The sequence below is a fragment of the Myotis davidii genome, unplaced genomic scaffold (assembly GCF_000327345.1).
Source record: "Myotis davidii unplaced genomic scaffold, ASM32734v1 scaffold1467, whole genome shotgun sequence".
In the NCBI taxonomy this organism is placed as follows: domain Eukaryota; kingdom Metazoa; phylum Chordata; class Mammalia; order Chiroptera; family Vespertilionidae; genus Myotis; species Myotis davidii.
In genome coordinates, this window is record NW_006298267.1 from 239,150 (window position 1) to 255,829 (window position 16,680).

The 16,680-nt window shown below is 48.2% G+C and overlaps 1 protein-coding gene across 7 annotated transcripts in view; it reads right to left on the reverse strand.

Moving 5' to 3' along the window:
* Nucleotides 1-16,680, reverse strand: part of TMEM241 (transmembrane protein 241) — a 91,474-nt gene that overhangs the window by 40,695 nt on the left and 34,099 nt on the right. For 6 of the 7 annotated variants that reach the window (XM_015570535.1, XM_015570536.1, XM_015570539.1 and 3 more), the window contains exons 2-4: nucleotides 13,251-13,297; nucleotides 4,764-4,845; nucleotides 2,451-2,528 (exon numbers count right to left, since the gene is read on the reverse strand). In XM_015570535.1, the coding sequence (XP_015426021.1) occupies nucleotides 2,451-2,468 (18 nt within the window). In that variant the 5' untranslated portion in view covers nucleotides 2,469-2,528; nucleotides 4,764-4,845; nucleotides 13,251-13,297. Of the gene's footprint in view, nucleotides 1-2,450; nucleotides 2,529-4,763; nucleotides 4,846-8,135; nucleotides 8,214-13,250; nucleotides 13,298-16,680 lie in introns of all 7 variants that reach the window. The other variant, XM_015570538.1, reaches the window with a different exon arrangement.

Here is a 16,680-nt window from a genome sequence, read left to right on the forward strand (position 1 = left end):
AGGTGCGAAAGACCAACAGAGTCGCAAACAGGAAGCCATCAGGGGCTTCCGCCAGAGCAATTTCAGGTAATGGTGGGGGCGAAAGCAGGAAACGGTGGGAGATGAGAGAGACGGGAGGATGTGGACAGCACAGACTCAGTGGTGGGCAAGGGCCAGGACAAGAAGAGAGGAGGTGGGGGGGGGGGTGCATGGGCACAGCAGCGTGCTGGCTTTCCTGTTCCGTTTTGGTTTTATAAACACAGTTGATAAAAAGGCTGTGGTGTATCTACACCATGGACTACTACGCAGCTGTAAAATAAGAAGGCTCTCTTACCCTTTGAGACAGCAAGGAGGGACCTGGAGAGTATTGTGCTAAGCGAAATAAGCCATTCAGAGAAGGACAAGTATCCATGACCTCACTCCTATGAGGAATCTAATGAACGGAATAAACTGATGAAAAAAACAGATCCAGAGACATAGAAGCATGGAACAGAGTGCAGAATCTCAGAGGGCCGGCAGGGGAGGGTGGATGGGGAGAGATTAACCGAAGAACTTATACGTATACCAGTGCCCCAGTGCATGGATTTGTGCACTGGTGGGGGACATGGCCTGTGGGGATCGGCCCTCTGTGGGAGCAGCCGCTCATCCTGGTCAGCTGAGCGAGTGGTGCTCCCACTATGGGAGCCCACTGACCACCAGGGGGCAGCTCCTGTGTTTAGCATCTGTCCCCTGGTGGTCAGTGTGTGTCATAGAGACTGGTCAAGTGGTTGTTCTGGTCATTCCACTGTTCAATCTCTGGGCTTTTATTGTAAAGGGTGTCCCAAAATTCACGCAAAAAGTAAAATAAACCAAGTAAAATTAGGCTTTTATTATTTTGTTGTTGTTGTTGTTGTTAATGCTCACGCAAAATTCAAATCTTGAGTGAATTCTGGAACACCCTTTATAGGACTAGTGCCCAGGTGCATGGATTAGTGCACACTGAAAGGAAATTAATTAGAAGGTGGCCGGCAGGGCGGGACTGGGCGAGACAGGCTGGACACGCCCTGGAGCCAACCTCCCATGGTCCCTCCCTGACCGGCCACACCTAGGGTGGCACCACAGCTCGAATGGCGTCTGCAGAGTGAGCGGGATTCCTCTGGCAGGAGGGGTCCCTCAGCTGGCCTGCGGGGATCTCCAGCTCCCCGACATCCCCTGAGGGGTCCCGGATTGCAAGAGGGTGGTTCTTGGGTGACGCACCCAGAATCAGGCTCCCTACTCTCTGGTGCCACAGTGCATCACCCAAGAACCGCCACTGCCAAGTCACTGCAGCTCAGAAGCTCCTGCATTGAGCATTTGACCCCTGGTGGTCAGTGCACATCATAGCAACTGGTTGGACAGTCAAAGAGTTGCTTAGCCTTTTATATATATAGATATGCTTAACCATGGACACAAACACTATGCAGTGAAGGACCAGGGTGGGGAAGGAGGACGAGTATGGGGTAGAGAGAGTCAATGCGGGGGGAAAGGGACATCTGTAATAGTTTCAACAATAAAGATAAATTTAAAAGTAAGCAGTTTTTGGGAGTGGGTCTCCCAGGACCTGCTCCACCCCTGACTGAGAGCACTGAGCGTGTGGTGGGCCGAGGGAAACGGCCAACAGAGAGGGAGGGATAACTAGTATGGAGAGGAGGGCAGGTAACCCAGGAGCTGCAGGCAGGAATGACAGGGCACATGGGTGCTCAGTGGCCTGGGCCACAGGAGGGACTCCTCCCTCCTGTCCACCTGTAAGAAGTGTGCTGCCTGAATGGCTCACCAGCCTCTCTTAAAAGTTCCAAAATTTTGATATGGAATCATTTCAAAAGGGAAGATGTCAGGAAAAAAGTAACTCCTGAAAGAGGGACCAAGTTAAAACCACCACTAATAATGTCAATAAATACAGCTGACATGCAGAGCACCTACTACGCACCAGACACCGTGGGAAGCACTGATGTGTGCCGCGCTGCGCCCTCCTGACAGTGCTATGAGCTGGGTGAGGTCACTGCCCCCTCACAGACGGAGGCACACAGGTAAAGAAGCATGTCCTAGCTGGTTTGAGGCTGAGCTGGAGCTGGGAAGGAAAAGGAATGTCTGTCCCTGGCGTGGGAAGTGGGCAATGCCCCAGTGCCCTACAGAAAGCTTGGACATGGGCGTCCACGTGGCGCCGGGAGACGCTGGGAGGGGAAACACCAGGCCCACAGGGGATCCCTCTTTGCATCCCAGGCCCTGGCTCAGGCCTGGCCTGGAGTCCCATGGGGTCAACACACACTCCCACGTATGCTTGGTGGATGACGGATGTCAAAACCATGGTCCTCGAAAGTAATAACCCCTATCCGGCAGTCCTGACTGGCAACAGATATCCGGAGACGGTAGACACTACTTTCAGCCATTAAAAAAAGGCATGCTGTGAAATTTACAGCAGGGACGTGAAACTGGCATCACGCATTATCATTTACCTCTTTCCGAAAACACATCCGGTGCCCACAGACGATGACTTCAGCTGCATTGTGCAAAGTGAGAAACACAGGAATGGCCTGAAAGGAAACAGAATAAGAAGCATGAAAATATTTTCTGTGATCTCATGATTACATAATTCTTGATTTCTGCTTAAAAATAAAGATCCGTGGGAACTTTTGGCATTCACATATACTAGTATATATAATCATCTCCAGCAACACCCGTCTGCATGGACTGGTGCTCTTGGTTGGAGTACTGTGCTAGGTGAGGTGGATGTAGAGGCTCCCTTCCATGGCTATTCCATCAACACACAGTTACTAAGCATCTGCTGTGTGTCAAGCACTGTGCCAGGTACAGAGGCCACATCCCGTGAATAAGTGGACACCTGCAAGATGGACTGGCCTGCTCTCAGTGGATATGCATTGGTCCTAAAGAGCAAATCTGGAAAGGGAACAGGCCAGAAGAGCTGCCACTGTCCAGACCACTATCTAAACCACTGTCTAGACCACTGTCCAGACCACTGTGTAGACCACTGTCCAGACCACTGTCCAGACCACTGTCTAGACCACTGTCCAGACCACTCTCTAGATCACTGTCCAGACCACTCTCTAGACCACTGTCCAGACAACTATCTAGACCACTGTCCACACCACTCTCTAGACCACTGTCCAGACCACTGTCTAGACCACTGTCCAGACCACTCTCTAGACCACTGTCCAGACCACTCTCTAGAACCAGAGGCAGATGACCAAGACTTGAAACACTTGAGTTCCGTCTTCTGTCAGGCGATTACCATCTGCCTCACCCATCACCTATCAGGTGACTATGAGAAACACATACAAATATACAGGGGAAAAATCACTCTAGAAACATATGAAAAAGCACTGTGCAACAAAAAAAAGTTATTATTAGTATGCACTTTTGTTATTCAAACTTCAAAATTCTGGCATCAGTAACTACCCAGATCCTACAAAACCTTTAAAACCTTTGGACAACACAGTTTTTTTACCCAGTGCTCTACTCTGCAGAGGAGAGGAAGCCCCCAGGTCACAGCTGCAAGTAAGGCAGCAGACTCGCAGGAGGGCACAGCATCAAGCAGAGGCTGCCACGGCCAAGCCAGCACAGCTCCAGGTCTGGCTGAGTGCCGACAGGCACGGGGTCATTTCTCAGCCCACCCAGGACGTTTCTCCCCCACGGCACACAGCAGCCCATCTACTCAGGCTTATAAATCGTGAAAGAAAAATGTTGATTTAATTTATAAATTACTGCTTTTAATTCTCAACCACTATTTTGCAACTTGGGAACTGTCCTAGCCGTAATATTGTTATCCAGTTAGGCAGATCTCGTTTGTTTTATTACTGCTTTCACATAACAACAAACTTTATATAAAAGGCTTCAACTGTTCTATAAATATTGCATTTTCCAAAATCAGGAATGCAATCATTTTCCGACAGATAAAAACAGTTAGTCCCAGGGTAAAAAACGGAAAGAGGTTAATCTAGCCATCGTGGCTCAGTGGTTGAGCATTGACCTCTAAACCAGGAGGTCAAGGCTCGATCCTCAGTAGGGGGCGGGCAGGAGGCAGCCTATCGATGATTCTCTTGTATCATCGATGTTTCTCTCTCCCTCTCCCTTCCTCTCTGAAATTAATAAAAACTTATTTTTTAAAAAATGGGAAGAGGCATTACTATCGTTAGATTTTTTTTAAGCCACATTCTCAGTCTCTGGTCAGTGGTGGTATGAAAGGTTATTTTTTGATAGCAAAATAACTAAAGTTTTGGAGTCCCATATAACGTAACTAGAAGAAGTTTGTTCTTCACAGTTCCCAGCTTTGAGCTCAATCCAGGGGGACAGGGTAGGATAGAAGAGAGGCTCTTTTCACTGGCATCCCATGCTACTGGGCATCAACCCTGTACCAGGCACGTATCTCCACGCCTGAACCCAGCACGGCCCGGCCACATTACCCAGGGGCAGGGTTACCGTTCCCCGGAAGCAAGGGGCAGGCTAAGCCCTCTCCTGGCCCGAGGACAGCCCTATCAACAGCTCCCCGAAGTCACCATCACCCTTATTCTTGCGCCTCCACCTGTGCATCTCTTCGTCTAAAAGAAGCCGGCCCTTCCCTGTTGCCTGTTTGTCTTCAATCCAGGGAGAGAGAGTGGGTCACGGCCCATGTGCCTCAGGTCCAGGGCTTGCTCTCCACTCAGCTATACCATTATCAAAACTTTGTCCCATTAACCGGATGCAATAAGCTAGCAGACAGGGAGGCAGAAGAGACAAGAGAAGGGCTGTCCCCCAAAACCTCCAACACTCACCAGTCTGGATAATGCTCTGGAACCGGCGTAGATTATGCCCACAAACAGCACCGAAGCAGGAAGCCACGCCAAAACATCAGATCTAGAAAGAAGAAAAGAGGCCATAACACTTCCGTCACTTTGTGGCCAAAGCCTTCGTTGGAAGGAATTACCTTCAGGTGCCCCAGATGCAGTGACAGCAGCTATTACACATCCCTGGGGGAGTCGAGCAGTGTGACAAGTGTATCTCTGAGGGTGATGGAGGCCACTCGGCCACCTACCTAGTGGCAGTGGTCCCACCGCAGGACACAGGTGAGCTGGACGTGGAAAAAGCCTCCTGCAGGCTGGGAGGGGGAACAAATCTAATTTTTAAGGAAGCAGTGAACATTATTCTTTGGATGTTAAGTAGCCAGAAGTTTTGAACTTATGCCACATTATTAAAAATTTTAAAGGCTATTTAAAGGCCATACACCAAACCGCTCGGTGGAACCACAACCAAAGGACCCACAGTGTCCAAGGACAGAACTGGGAAATGCAGCCAAGCTAGAGCCTGAGCTGGGAGGCCACGTGCCAGCTTCTCGGACCGAGAGCCCGAGTGCCGGCTCCGGAGTCTCCAAGGACTGATTCAGTCGTGGCCACACCAAGAACTGCTTTTTCAAGGAAGTTTAGAACCACAAGGTGGCAACTTGCTTCCCCATCAGTTACAAATGCATTCAGTCCTCAGACTCAAGTTTTGAGTTACTCCAACAACAGGCATCAGTGAATGAAGCCATCTCAGGAGGATGTGACATGATCATCCCAACTAACCCACGGCCTGCTCTCCTGGGGCGGTTCCCGCTCCAACATGATCTTTGTCAACGTCATCGGCATGAGCAGCACCCTTCCATGGTCAGACCTGCCTTTGTACAGCTTCCCAGGGAGCATGGCATTAAAATGTGTCGTCTCCCCTGGCTGGTGTGGCTCAGTGGTGTTTTTGTTATGGCAGCCTGCACTGACTAATACACCCTCCTTTACAGATCTGACATGCAGGATTCTAAGAGAGCCAGTGGCCTGCACATCGGGAACAAAGGAGCACAGACTGTTTATTAACGCACTCTCTCTTTCTCCCACTTTCATTCACAAGGCGGCACCATCTGGACCTCAGTGCTGGGTGATCTTACACTGTCTCCATGCCAACAGAGGGCATTAAAGCCTGGGTGGTCCTGGCTCTCTGTGGTCCATGGGCCTCCAGGAGCGGCCGAGCCAGTGAGTAGGTGTGTGTGTGCGTGTGTGTGTATAAGTATATGTATGTGTGCATGTGTGTGCAAAGGAAAGGCGCTCACAGCGACTCCCGGGGGTAAAGATTAGACTGTACAATTGCAGGGTACAGTCCCTGTTGAAGAACTATTTGCCACAGGGTCTGGTTTGAAAACTGCGGGGCTACACAATTATTCTCACAGATTTATGCTTTATACCTTACAGGATTTATAAGGACAAATGCTGCATCTTGCTGGAGTTGTGGGTCTGTTTTTGTGTGCACACACTCCTGTCCCTGAGCACCCGGTGAAGAAAGCATTTACAAGCAGCATGGGAAATCCTGGCATGAATGATGAAACTGTTGTTATTGAGATGAAGGCTGATTAAATTAAACCACTTGTTTTCAAATAGAGCGCACATTACTGAGGGTGCATCTGCTCCCTGAACACTCTGTCTGTTAGTGAATGCCTCAAGGGCCCCTTGGGCTGAATTCTTGGAAACTCCCTGTGTTATACTGACACCCAGTGGACCGAGAAAGTTTCCACACATGAAAATAACGAGTGACCAAGACACCAGGCTCACGTGGCGCCTGTCGGCATTGCCTCCACAGTAACGCCTCACAGCTGTCAATCACCATGTTTCACAGGTCACAGGACTTCTGCAGGAGGTTCCTAGATTCCATTTTTGGGGGGTCCATTACTGGTATTCACGGCCCCCAGGGAGACTTATTCTCTCTTCTCCTCCCTCCTCCTTCTCTTAGACTTTTCTCCTCCCTCTTCCTCTTCCTCTTCCTCTTCCTCTGACTCACAGGCCACATGCCCCTGACAAAGCTCAACCCCAATACTACTTGGTCCCAAGAACGCTGTGATGCTACTCCCTGTCACAGAGCTCAGCTTAAGGTTGGAGTCAGCAAACTACGGCCCTGTACCAAATCCCCGCCTGCTGCCTCGCTCTGCAAATGGCACTTTGTTAGCACACGGCCACTCCTGTCCGCTCGTCGGTCTGTGGCTGCTTCCATGAAGGCAGGGGAACAGCTGTGACAGAAGGCCCGGCCCACGAAGCCGACAGACCTGGTCTGTCTCTGCTTGCTGGCTCCTGGTTTGAAGTAAGGCCGCCTGGTCCCCACCTCTGGAACTTACGAGCGGGGAGCCCAAGGCTTCGCACACGAGGCGTATCCCTGGCTAGACAGACGGGATTGCAGCCATTTTGTGGTAAAGTTTCCTTTTTCAGGGCACCTTCATCACTGGCCCTTCTCCTCCAGAATCATCACTTCCCCCCAGGTCCCATTCACTGGCCTGAGTAACCCCATTCTGTGCTGCTACAGAAACCCTGATACCTCCAGCCAAGTTCTGACAACTCCTGAAGCCCAACAAGGGTCTCAAAGAAATCAGTTCCTGCCCGGCCGGTGTGGCTCAGTGGTTGAGTGTCAACCTGTAAACCAGGAGGTCACAGTTCGAGTCCCGGGCAGGGCACATGCTCGGGTTGCTGGCTCGGTCCCCAGTAGGGGGCGTGCAGGAGGCAGCCGATCCATGATTCTCTCATTATTGATGTTTCTATCTCTCTCTCTCTCTCTCTCTCCTTTCCTCTCTCTGAAATAAAATAAAAAGAGAAATAACCCATCATTAAAAGAAAGTACAGTCCGGACCCTAACTGATTGTCTCACTGTTCATTCTTTAGGGACAGGACTGGTAAATTTGGAAGTTTTATAAAGATACCTGTTATGGCTCCACAAAGACACTCAATGGAAAACTAAGGGGTGGGACTTCTCCCCCACCTATTAGGGAATCTGAGTAAAGAGAGTGGAAGTTCTTTATATTATTTCTAATTCCTCTATAAGAAAACAATTTCAAAATTTACTAACAATGTTTAAAAGTTGATTTAAAAACTCATAGTGGTCTTCTGATCTAAAACAAAGTCAAATTAGTATGGTATCATACACTACATATCTCACTTAATTTTAATACCATGTTAGTGGCATTACTAACCAGAACAACACTACTTGCGTCCTATTTGATTATAAAATCATTGCATCTTAAAGGTAGAAGGGAACTAAGAGACCAACAACTCAAATAAACATCCGTGTTTCCCAATATAAGCCGAAAGAAATTGCATAAAGAGGAAGCAGGTATGAGTCATGAAGCATAGAAGAGGCTCTACCTTGAACTGCTGTTGATCTCCACCCAGCCCAGTTTCCATGACACATGCAGCAAAAGTCCACCAACTAACGTCTGCCACCTGAAAGGAATAAGGGTCCATTTGAATTTTTAAATTTTTTATTTTTTTCCAATCTGAATTTAACTTAACGGTCTTAAAAGCCATTGCCCTGGAAGGAAGATCTGTCGACACAAATATACACATCCAACCTTCTTGCCCTTTTCCTCCCTCTCTCTCCCATTACCACCTCAATGCTCACTGTCCTTCCCAACTTCTACTTACTCCCTTGAATCCATAAGAGCTGACATCGGGCCTCTCCTTACCAAGACCTGCCCTGAACAACTCCCCACAGCCACCTGCATTCCCATTGCCTCTGCACTGACGATTCCCAGTCGCCCTGCTCACCCGAAACCCACAAGCTCCCATATATAACACATCCAAAACCTTCCCTGAACTTCCACCTTCCATCCTGGTCGCCTTCCCACTCTCCCTACTCAGCGAACCAGAAAGCTAGATGCCGTCCTAGCCCTTCCTCCATCCTCACCTCCCTCATTTACTTGAAAAATCCTACTGATTTATCCCCATAACAGTTCCCACGTCTGAAGCCTTTCTTCCATCCCTACACCTCTGCCTACTCAGACTCTCATGGCCTGCCACCTGAACACCAGCACCAGATCCCATCCAGGCTGCCTCGCCCCATTCAGTCTCTCCCTTGAAGCCAAAGGATGTGTTCTAAAATGCAACCTTAAATGTGCTACTCGCTTGTTTTAAAAATGGTTGAGCCCAGCCAGTGTGACTCAGTGTTTGAGCATCAACCTATGAACCAGGAGGTCATGGGTTCAATTCCAGGTCAGAGCACATGCCTGGGGTTTCAGGCTCATCCCCAGTAAGGGGTCTGTGGGAGACAGCCAATCAATGACTCACTCTCATCAGTGATGTGTTATGTCTCTCTCCCTCTCCCTTCCTCTCCAAAATCAATAAAAACCTATATGTATAAAAGCCTAAGCGACCCTTATCGCCGGTTGCTATGACACACACTGACCACGGGGGGCAGACACTCAATGCAGGAGCTGCCCCCTGGTGGTCAGCACACTCCCACAGCCAACTTCCCGTGGCCAGCCAACCTCCTGTGGTCCCTACCCCCAGTTGGCCAGCCCAGATCGACCCTGATCACCAGCCAGGCTGAGGGACCCCACCGGTGCATGAATTTGTGCACTGAGCCTCTAGTTACTAGATAAATATCACTCTATCTTGCAAATAGAGATTATGTTCTCTTCGCAAATGCCCAGGGAATATTCTCCATGAACAAAACAATAGGAGGTGCACAGTAGGGCAAAGTACCTCATTCTACAAATATTTACTGGGTGCATTCTGTGTGCCCGGCACTGATCTAGAGACTCCAGGCATCACTAAAGAAAACAAAGACCCGTCCTGGTGGGCCTGCCACTCTCTTTTGCCCGGCCCTTAGATTTACCTGCAGAGACTGAGACCTCATGGTTATTCTTGCTTCCTTCTCCTTCAGCCCTAGCATGCAGGTAGCCACCAAGGCCTCCTGGACATGGTTAGAACCTGTCCACCTTCTTCGTCCAGCTGCCCCTTCCCAAGCCACTGTCCTCTCTCAGTTACTCTAACAACTCCTAACGTGTGTTCTGGCCCCTGGTCGTACTTTTCTCCAAGATCCCCTCTCCCTCGGAAAGAGGGCACTTTCCCAAGTGGACGTCTGTGTTACGGGCTGTCCTGCACCTGGCAGGGAGCTCAGCAGCACCCAGGCCTCCACTGCCCAGGTGCCTGGAGCAACCGTCCCCTCCCCTCCTCCCGGCTGTGACTACCCACACTGTCTCCAGATGCTGCCAGTACCCCTGGGGGGTGGTGGGGGAGCCATCTGGCAGGGAGCCACTGCTCTAGATCAAGCTGTTTGAGGGGACGGCCCATATCGTCTGCTCTGCCTGCCTGTCATGAAGGCTTTGCAAGGGGTACTGGAAAACTGGATCTGAGAATAAGCAGCTGCTCAGCACCACACAAGGAGATGGAAGGACATTATGTGGTTCTGGGCAGGTCTAGAAGAAGGTCAAGAGGAAGCACGGGCAAACTCTCAGAAGAGTGAAATGGCCTGGCACATTCCCAAGGCTGTGGGCGGTTACCGTGGTGGAATGTGGCTGCCCATGGCCCGAGACAGCACCTGGTCCTGGGGAGGGGCGGGTGCAAGCGCTGGGAGGACTGTGTGTCACACCAATGACCTCGTCCTCTAGGCCAGGGTTTCTAGCCGTGGTGTCGCAATACCTACGTGTGTGGTAATCATTTCTGAGGTCATGTCTCAAGTCATAACTAAAAATATGGCTTTGAAATTTATGAATGCGCTGCCTAAATAAAAAAGCAACTAGAAGGAAACAGGATAAGTTTATGCCTATAGTTCCCCTCAATACTTTGGTATTTTGCTATACTTTTTTCTGCATTGGGAAGGGGAGGGGTGCTTATTTTATAACCTGTGCTCCCCCTAAACTCTGCAGGCTGAGGAAGTGTGTCTCGGGTGAGCTTCATGACCCCACATATGTTGTGGCTAAGAACTGCCACCTGCAGCACTGGGAAGAATCGACCGTTTTTAATATATATATACTAGAGGCCCGATGCATGACTTTGTGCACGGTAGGGTCCCTCGACCTGGCAACAATGGGGCCGATTGAAGCTGTCTGGCCCAGTGCTGATCGGGCAGCCAGCCGAGGCAGGTGGGGGAGTGGAGGGACTGCAGGAGGTTGGCTGACCACGGGAGGTTGGCTGTGGGAGTGCACTGACCACCAGGGGACAACTCCTGCATTGAGCATCTGCCCCCTGGTGCTCAGTGAGTGTCAACCGGTCGTAATGGTCGCTTAGGCTTTTATATAGATAGATTGTATTATTTAGCACATATATGTGTGTATGCTAATTAATATAATTATTATACATATGAAGTTCTTGTTTGTCCAACTGAACTGTCATGGAAATATAGTAGTAAACTTGTCTCCTATTACTAGTATGTTTCTATTTATCCCTGGTATTCCTGCACTTTTGTTTGATAAATGATGATGCTCTGTTTACTGGGTGACAGAGGTTCATCACCATCATTTTCATTTTGAACTGCACGTTCCCGCATTATAACACGTGGCTATCCTCACCTGTTTCATGCTTTCTGTCCTGAATTCAGCTTTGTCTGACATTATGATCATGAGCCCTACTTTTTTGTTTGCGTTTGTGTAATACACAAGAAGAAAAATGAGATGAAGAGCTCTACCACATATTTAAATGCTAATAATTAAAACAATTTAGCATAGTCCCTTCCAAAAAAGTTGACAAAGAAGTACTCAATAATATACCCTGTACTAGATTTTTCAGGGTGATCGTTTCATAAGTTATACAAATGTCTACTCACTATGTTGCAGAGCGGAACAAATATTTTATGTCAACTGTAGCTGAAAAAACTAAAGGAAATTTATTACCAAGAAAATATTTAAAAATAGATCCCAAGAAAATAACTTCAGCCCTGGACGGGGTGGTGCAGTGGTTGAGTGTAGCGGTCAAGTGGAAAGAAGTTAACTAGAAGAGGACGCTCTGCCGGGAGAAGGCGTGAGCCTGCACACAGGCCGCGTCAGAACAAAGTCTTGCACACGAGACTTATTGTTCCGAGGCAGAACTTTCCTTGACGTGATGAATAGTCCATGAGGGCATAGAAAGTTCAGGGTAGGGTGCACTGCTGCAGGTGGAAAGAGTCTTTGTATAATATAGGAAATTAATAGTGTAATGTATAACTTAGCTCAGATGATCTCATAAAGGATGCTTGTTAATCATGGTCACTTGCTGCACTCCATTGTTGTTTGCTGTGCTTAAAAATCAATTAAAAAACATTTGAAAAAGACAGAAACAACTTTATATATTACATTAACAACCCAAAGGCTAGAAAGGGTTATAAATAAAGTATAATAAATGGGAGGCCTACCCGGGTGGCTCGGCTGGTTGTTCATTGTTCTGTTCACCAAAATAAAAAGGCAAAGAACAAAATAAAATTGCAAAAAAAACAAAAATAAAAAAATCCAATAAAGATAATGGACAAGTGGTTGGCATCCTTAAAATATGAGGCATTCATTAAACTGCTAAGAAAAGTATATAAAAAAAAACCTGTAGAAATAAAAGTGTAAACGGGAAATATAGATACTTCACTAGAAAAAAAAAGATGCAAGTGAGTAACAAACATAAGTAAACTGTCCAACTTGATGAGTAATTTAAGAAATAATAAGATAAAACAATGTGATACCGATTTTGGCTCATGAAATCAGCAGAAAAGAAAAAAATAGTCATGGTTCTAGTATAATAATACAGAACTCTCATGTACAGCCTGGTGACAATGTAAATTGGTAAAGCATTTTTTGGAAAAGATTCTGTTAACATTCAAGAAGAATACTAAAGAAGTTCATATTCTTTTTTTTTAAAATATATTTTATTGATTTTTTACAGAGAGGAAGGGAGAGAGAAATAGGGAGTTAGAAACATCAATGAGAGAGAAACATCGATCAGCTGCCTCCTGCACACCTCCCACTGGGGATGTACCCGCAACCAAGGTACATGCCCTTGACCGGAACCGAACCTGGGATCCTTCAGTCCGCAGGCCGACGCTCCATCCACTGAGCCAAACCAGTTATGGCAAGAAGTTCATATTCTTTAACCCAAATTTCTAATGTAGGAATGAAGCTATGCCAACGAAATAGTTGGAAATTTGGCAGAGTTAAGTATAAAAAAAGTCTGATCACTCTATTGTATTTATACCACCCAACTGGGACACAACTTAAATGCCCACTAATAGAATAGTTAAATAAATTACAGTATATCTATTTGGTGAAAAATCCATGCAGTCATTAAACATATTTTAAAGATAAAAGGGAAAAGAGGAGATCTGACTTGGAGTGGTGAACACACTGCATATACAGATGATTTGTTATAAAATCATGAGCTTGAAACCTATGTAATTTTATTAACCAAGGTCAGCCCAATACGTTTAATTAGGAACGTTTTTAAATCTATATTTAAAGAAGACTTGGTGATGCTGGTAGAACATCCCCTGCAAATGTGTGCAAACAGCACAGCAATACTCACCCTTGGAACAACGTAGGGCAGGTAAATTTCAAGACAGACAGCACGTACTGGAAAACAAATACCCGGTTAATGGACGTTTCCAAATGACAGAGAACTGAAAGAATCCACATCATCACGGAAATCTCTAGCAGAAACATAAGAACACGCAAGTTTCAAAAAGGCCTTTATTCCGCCCCCTCCCCACCACAATCACACACAGGGCAAGACACAACACACAGAAAAGCCTTCCCAGCCCTGCTCCAGACAGTGGGCCTGCCTGCTCCCGGGTCCCCAGGGCCTGACCACCTCAGGGGGAGGAAGGGCCACAGGGGCAATGGGGCAGCCGCTGGTCTGATGCTGGACGGTTGACCACGCAGCATCTTCCCGGACCCAGGGCTTAAGCAGTTTTTTAAAAACCAGCTCAGCTAAGGTCACCTTGTATTTCTATTGTCTTTCAATCAGATTGACGGCACTCTACGAATGGGCGGGGAGGGGGGGCATTGTCCTTATGGATATCTTTTGCTACTTTTTTCTGTTATTAAACATTTTAAGAATTATTTAAAAGCCTAATTCTATTAAAGGGCTTTAGGAAGGACTCTACTGATTGCTCACATGCTCTAAACAATGGAACAGAACAGTGCTGGGTCCCTGTGTGAGTTCCTAAATGCCCCAACTCTGGCTCCCGCTGTGCACATGGTTATTAGAAATGACCTTCACTCTCCTCTGGCCTATTTACTCCCATAAGTCCATGTCCCTCCCACTTTCCCCTGATATTTTCATTCTACATCAAACATAGAGAAAGGACTGCGTGAATATCTGGGCCATATCCTGCATCTCCCTTAACAACCCTCCTGCAAATGACAAATATTTACTTAGTTTATTGTGCACTGGGCTTTGTCCTCAAACTTTTTAAACAGGGGCCAGTTCACTGTCCCTCAGACATTCCACACATGCGCACTGCGGGCCCGGGGCGAGTCGGCTGCTTAGCAGGACAGGCAGCGGCAGCAAAAACACCCGGCAGGCTGGATAAATGTGTTCAGTGGCCCGCGGGCCGTAGTTTGAGGACCCCTGTCCTAGATACTGGGCCAGACAGAGAACGCTGCAGCTGCCACTTCACCTCCCGCAAGAACAGTGAGAAAACAAGGAAATCTCTGAACAAAGGCTACCTCTCCTGTCAGCAAAGAGTTGCTCAGACAGAGACCTATTTGGAAGAGGAGCAGTAAGAGCTTCTCAAGGGAAAAGGAGCAATTTGGGGGCCTTGACAAGGAGAACGGATGTGGACTTGGCCTCCAGACGGAAGGGCTAGCACCTGTGAGGGGAAGGACAGGGGGCTGCCTGGGCCTAGGTCGGCTATCCCTGGAGCTCCTGGGGATGGAGGAGTGCCTCCCTCACCAGGCCGCCAGGCCAGGCAGCCCCAGCACCTGCTGTCCACACGCTGAGCAAACATCAACCACTTTTATTTACTTACTAGAGGCCCCATATAGAAATTTCGTGCACTAGGGGGCGGGGGAGAGTCCCTCAGCCTGGCCTGCACCCTCTCGCATAACAGGACCCCTCGGGGGATTCTGGGACCCCTGCTCCTTACCGCCTGCCTGCTCGCTGCTCCTTACCGCTCAGCTTGCTGCCCCTTAGCACTGCCAGGGAGGCGGGAGAGCTCCCCAGAGTGCACTGACCACCAGGGAGCAGCATCTGCGTTGAGCATCTGCACCCCCACCCCCCAGTGTGTGTCATAGCGATGGCAGTTCCACTGTTGGGTCGATTTGCATATTGGGCTTTTGTTGTATAGGATTTTTTTGTTCATCCTCACCAGAGGATATTTCTTCCATTGATTTTTAGAGAGTGTGGAAGGGAGGAGGAGAGAGAGAGAAGCACAGATGTGAGAGAGACTGGTTGCCTCCTGCACACACCCCAGACCAGGGCCTGGGATTGAGCTTGCAACAGAGGTACACGCCCTTGACCGGAATCAAGCCTTCGGTTCAAGGACCAAAGCTCTATACAATGAGCCAAACTGGTTAGGGCTCACCACTCTTTTAAATAGTAATAAGACTAAGGAATGAAACTAAAATGGGCAAGATTTTCTTAATGAACTTCCTTTAGACAAACAGAGAGGGAAACAGTTTGAGAAGAAAACTACAGAGAAATAGGACAATAAAGAAATTAGCATAGAGCAGTGATGGCGAACCTATGACTCGCGTGTCAGAGGTGACACGTGAACTCATTTTTTGGGTTGATTTTTCTTTGTTAAATGGCATTTAAATCTATAAAATAAATATCAAAAATATAAGCCTTTGTTTTACTATGGTTGCAAAGATCAAAAAATTTCTATATGTGACACGGCACCAGAGTTAAGTTAGGGTTTTTCAAAATGCTGACACGCCGACTCAAAAGGTTCGCCATCACTGGCATAGAGTGTTCTCAAAACTTGAAGAAAAGATCCTCTCCATCAACACAAAAGGACTTCACTATTTAAGAGAATTCCTTTGGCAGAGACGGGATGCAGCAACACACGCCCGGGTGCCCCTGGCACAGCCCCTCTCCCACTGGGCCTTTGTGTGGTCCAACCGACTCGCCTTGGCTGCCACAGGAAGGGTCCTGGCTGAGAAGAAGCAAAGCATGACCCGCGTTACTAAGTCCCCACCAGAGTCCCCTTATGAGCAACCATCTCACCCACCCCTACCCGGTCTCCCATCGGCTCTCCACAACTCCTTTCTAAAAGAAAGTTTTGATTTTAGAGAGGAAGGGAGAGAAACATAGATGTGAGAGAGAAACATCGATGGGCTGCCACCTGCATGACCCTGCTGGGGATTGAGCCCGCAACCCGGGCATGTGCCAACGGGAATCAAACCGACTGCACGGGACAATGCTCACTCACTGAGCCACACCAGCCAGGGGTCTCCGTCTCTCCTGACGGCACCTCCTACCCCCTCTTTATAGGGCTCCTCGCCTCCCCTGTCTGCCTGCTGTTCTGCTCCTGCTCTCCATCCAGCTCCCGACACGTCCCAGCGCATCCCAACCAGCACGGACAACGCAGAACGCTGTCTGGCTGACAGTTTACATCCTGACTGATCTGTTACTCAGAGTAGATATTCCTGGGGCATGAAGATTTGGGTTATTTTCATGTAGCACCTTGCGGCGATGCACATAGAAGGTACTCAGTCTTTATTACACTAATTATAAAATGCTGTGGTGCCCAATAAACAAAAATAATGCAAATGTACACCCAGAAGGGTGTAATGTCAGTGAGCGAAACGCTGTCCGCCTGCTGGATCCTTTTTCTTCGTAGCCAATGCCACGACTCGTGGGTTATCATGAAAAACCTGTCACCCTGTCCCTTCTGAGGATTCTATAGAAGTTAAAGGAAGGTCATTCTGTTTTAAATCTATCCATCAGCCCGGCCGGTGAACCAGGTCAGGCTCCATTCCCTGCCAGGGCCCAGGCCCGGATCCGGCTC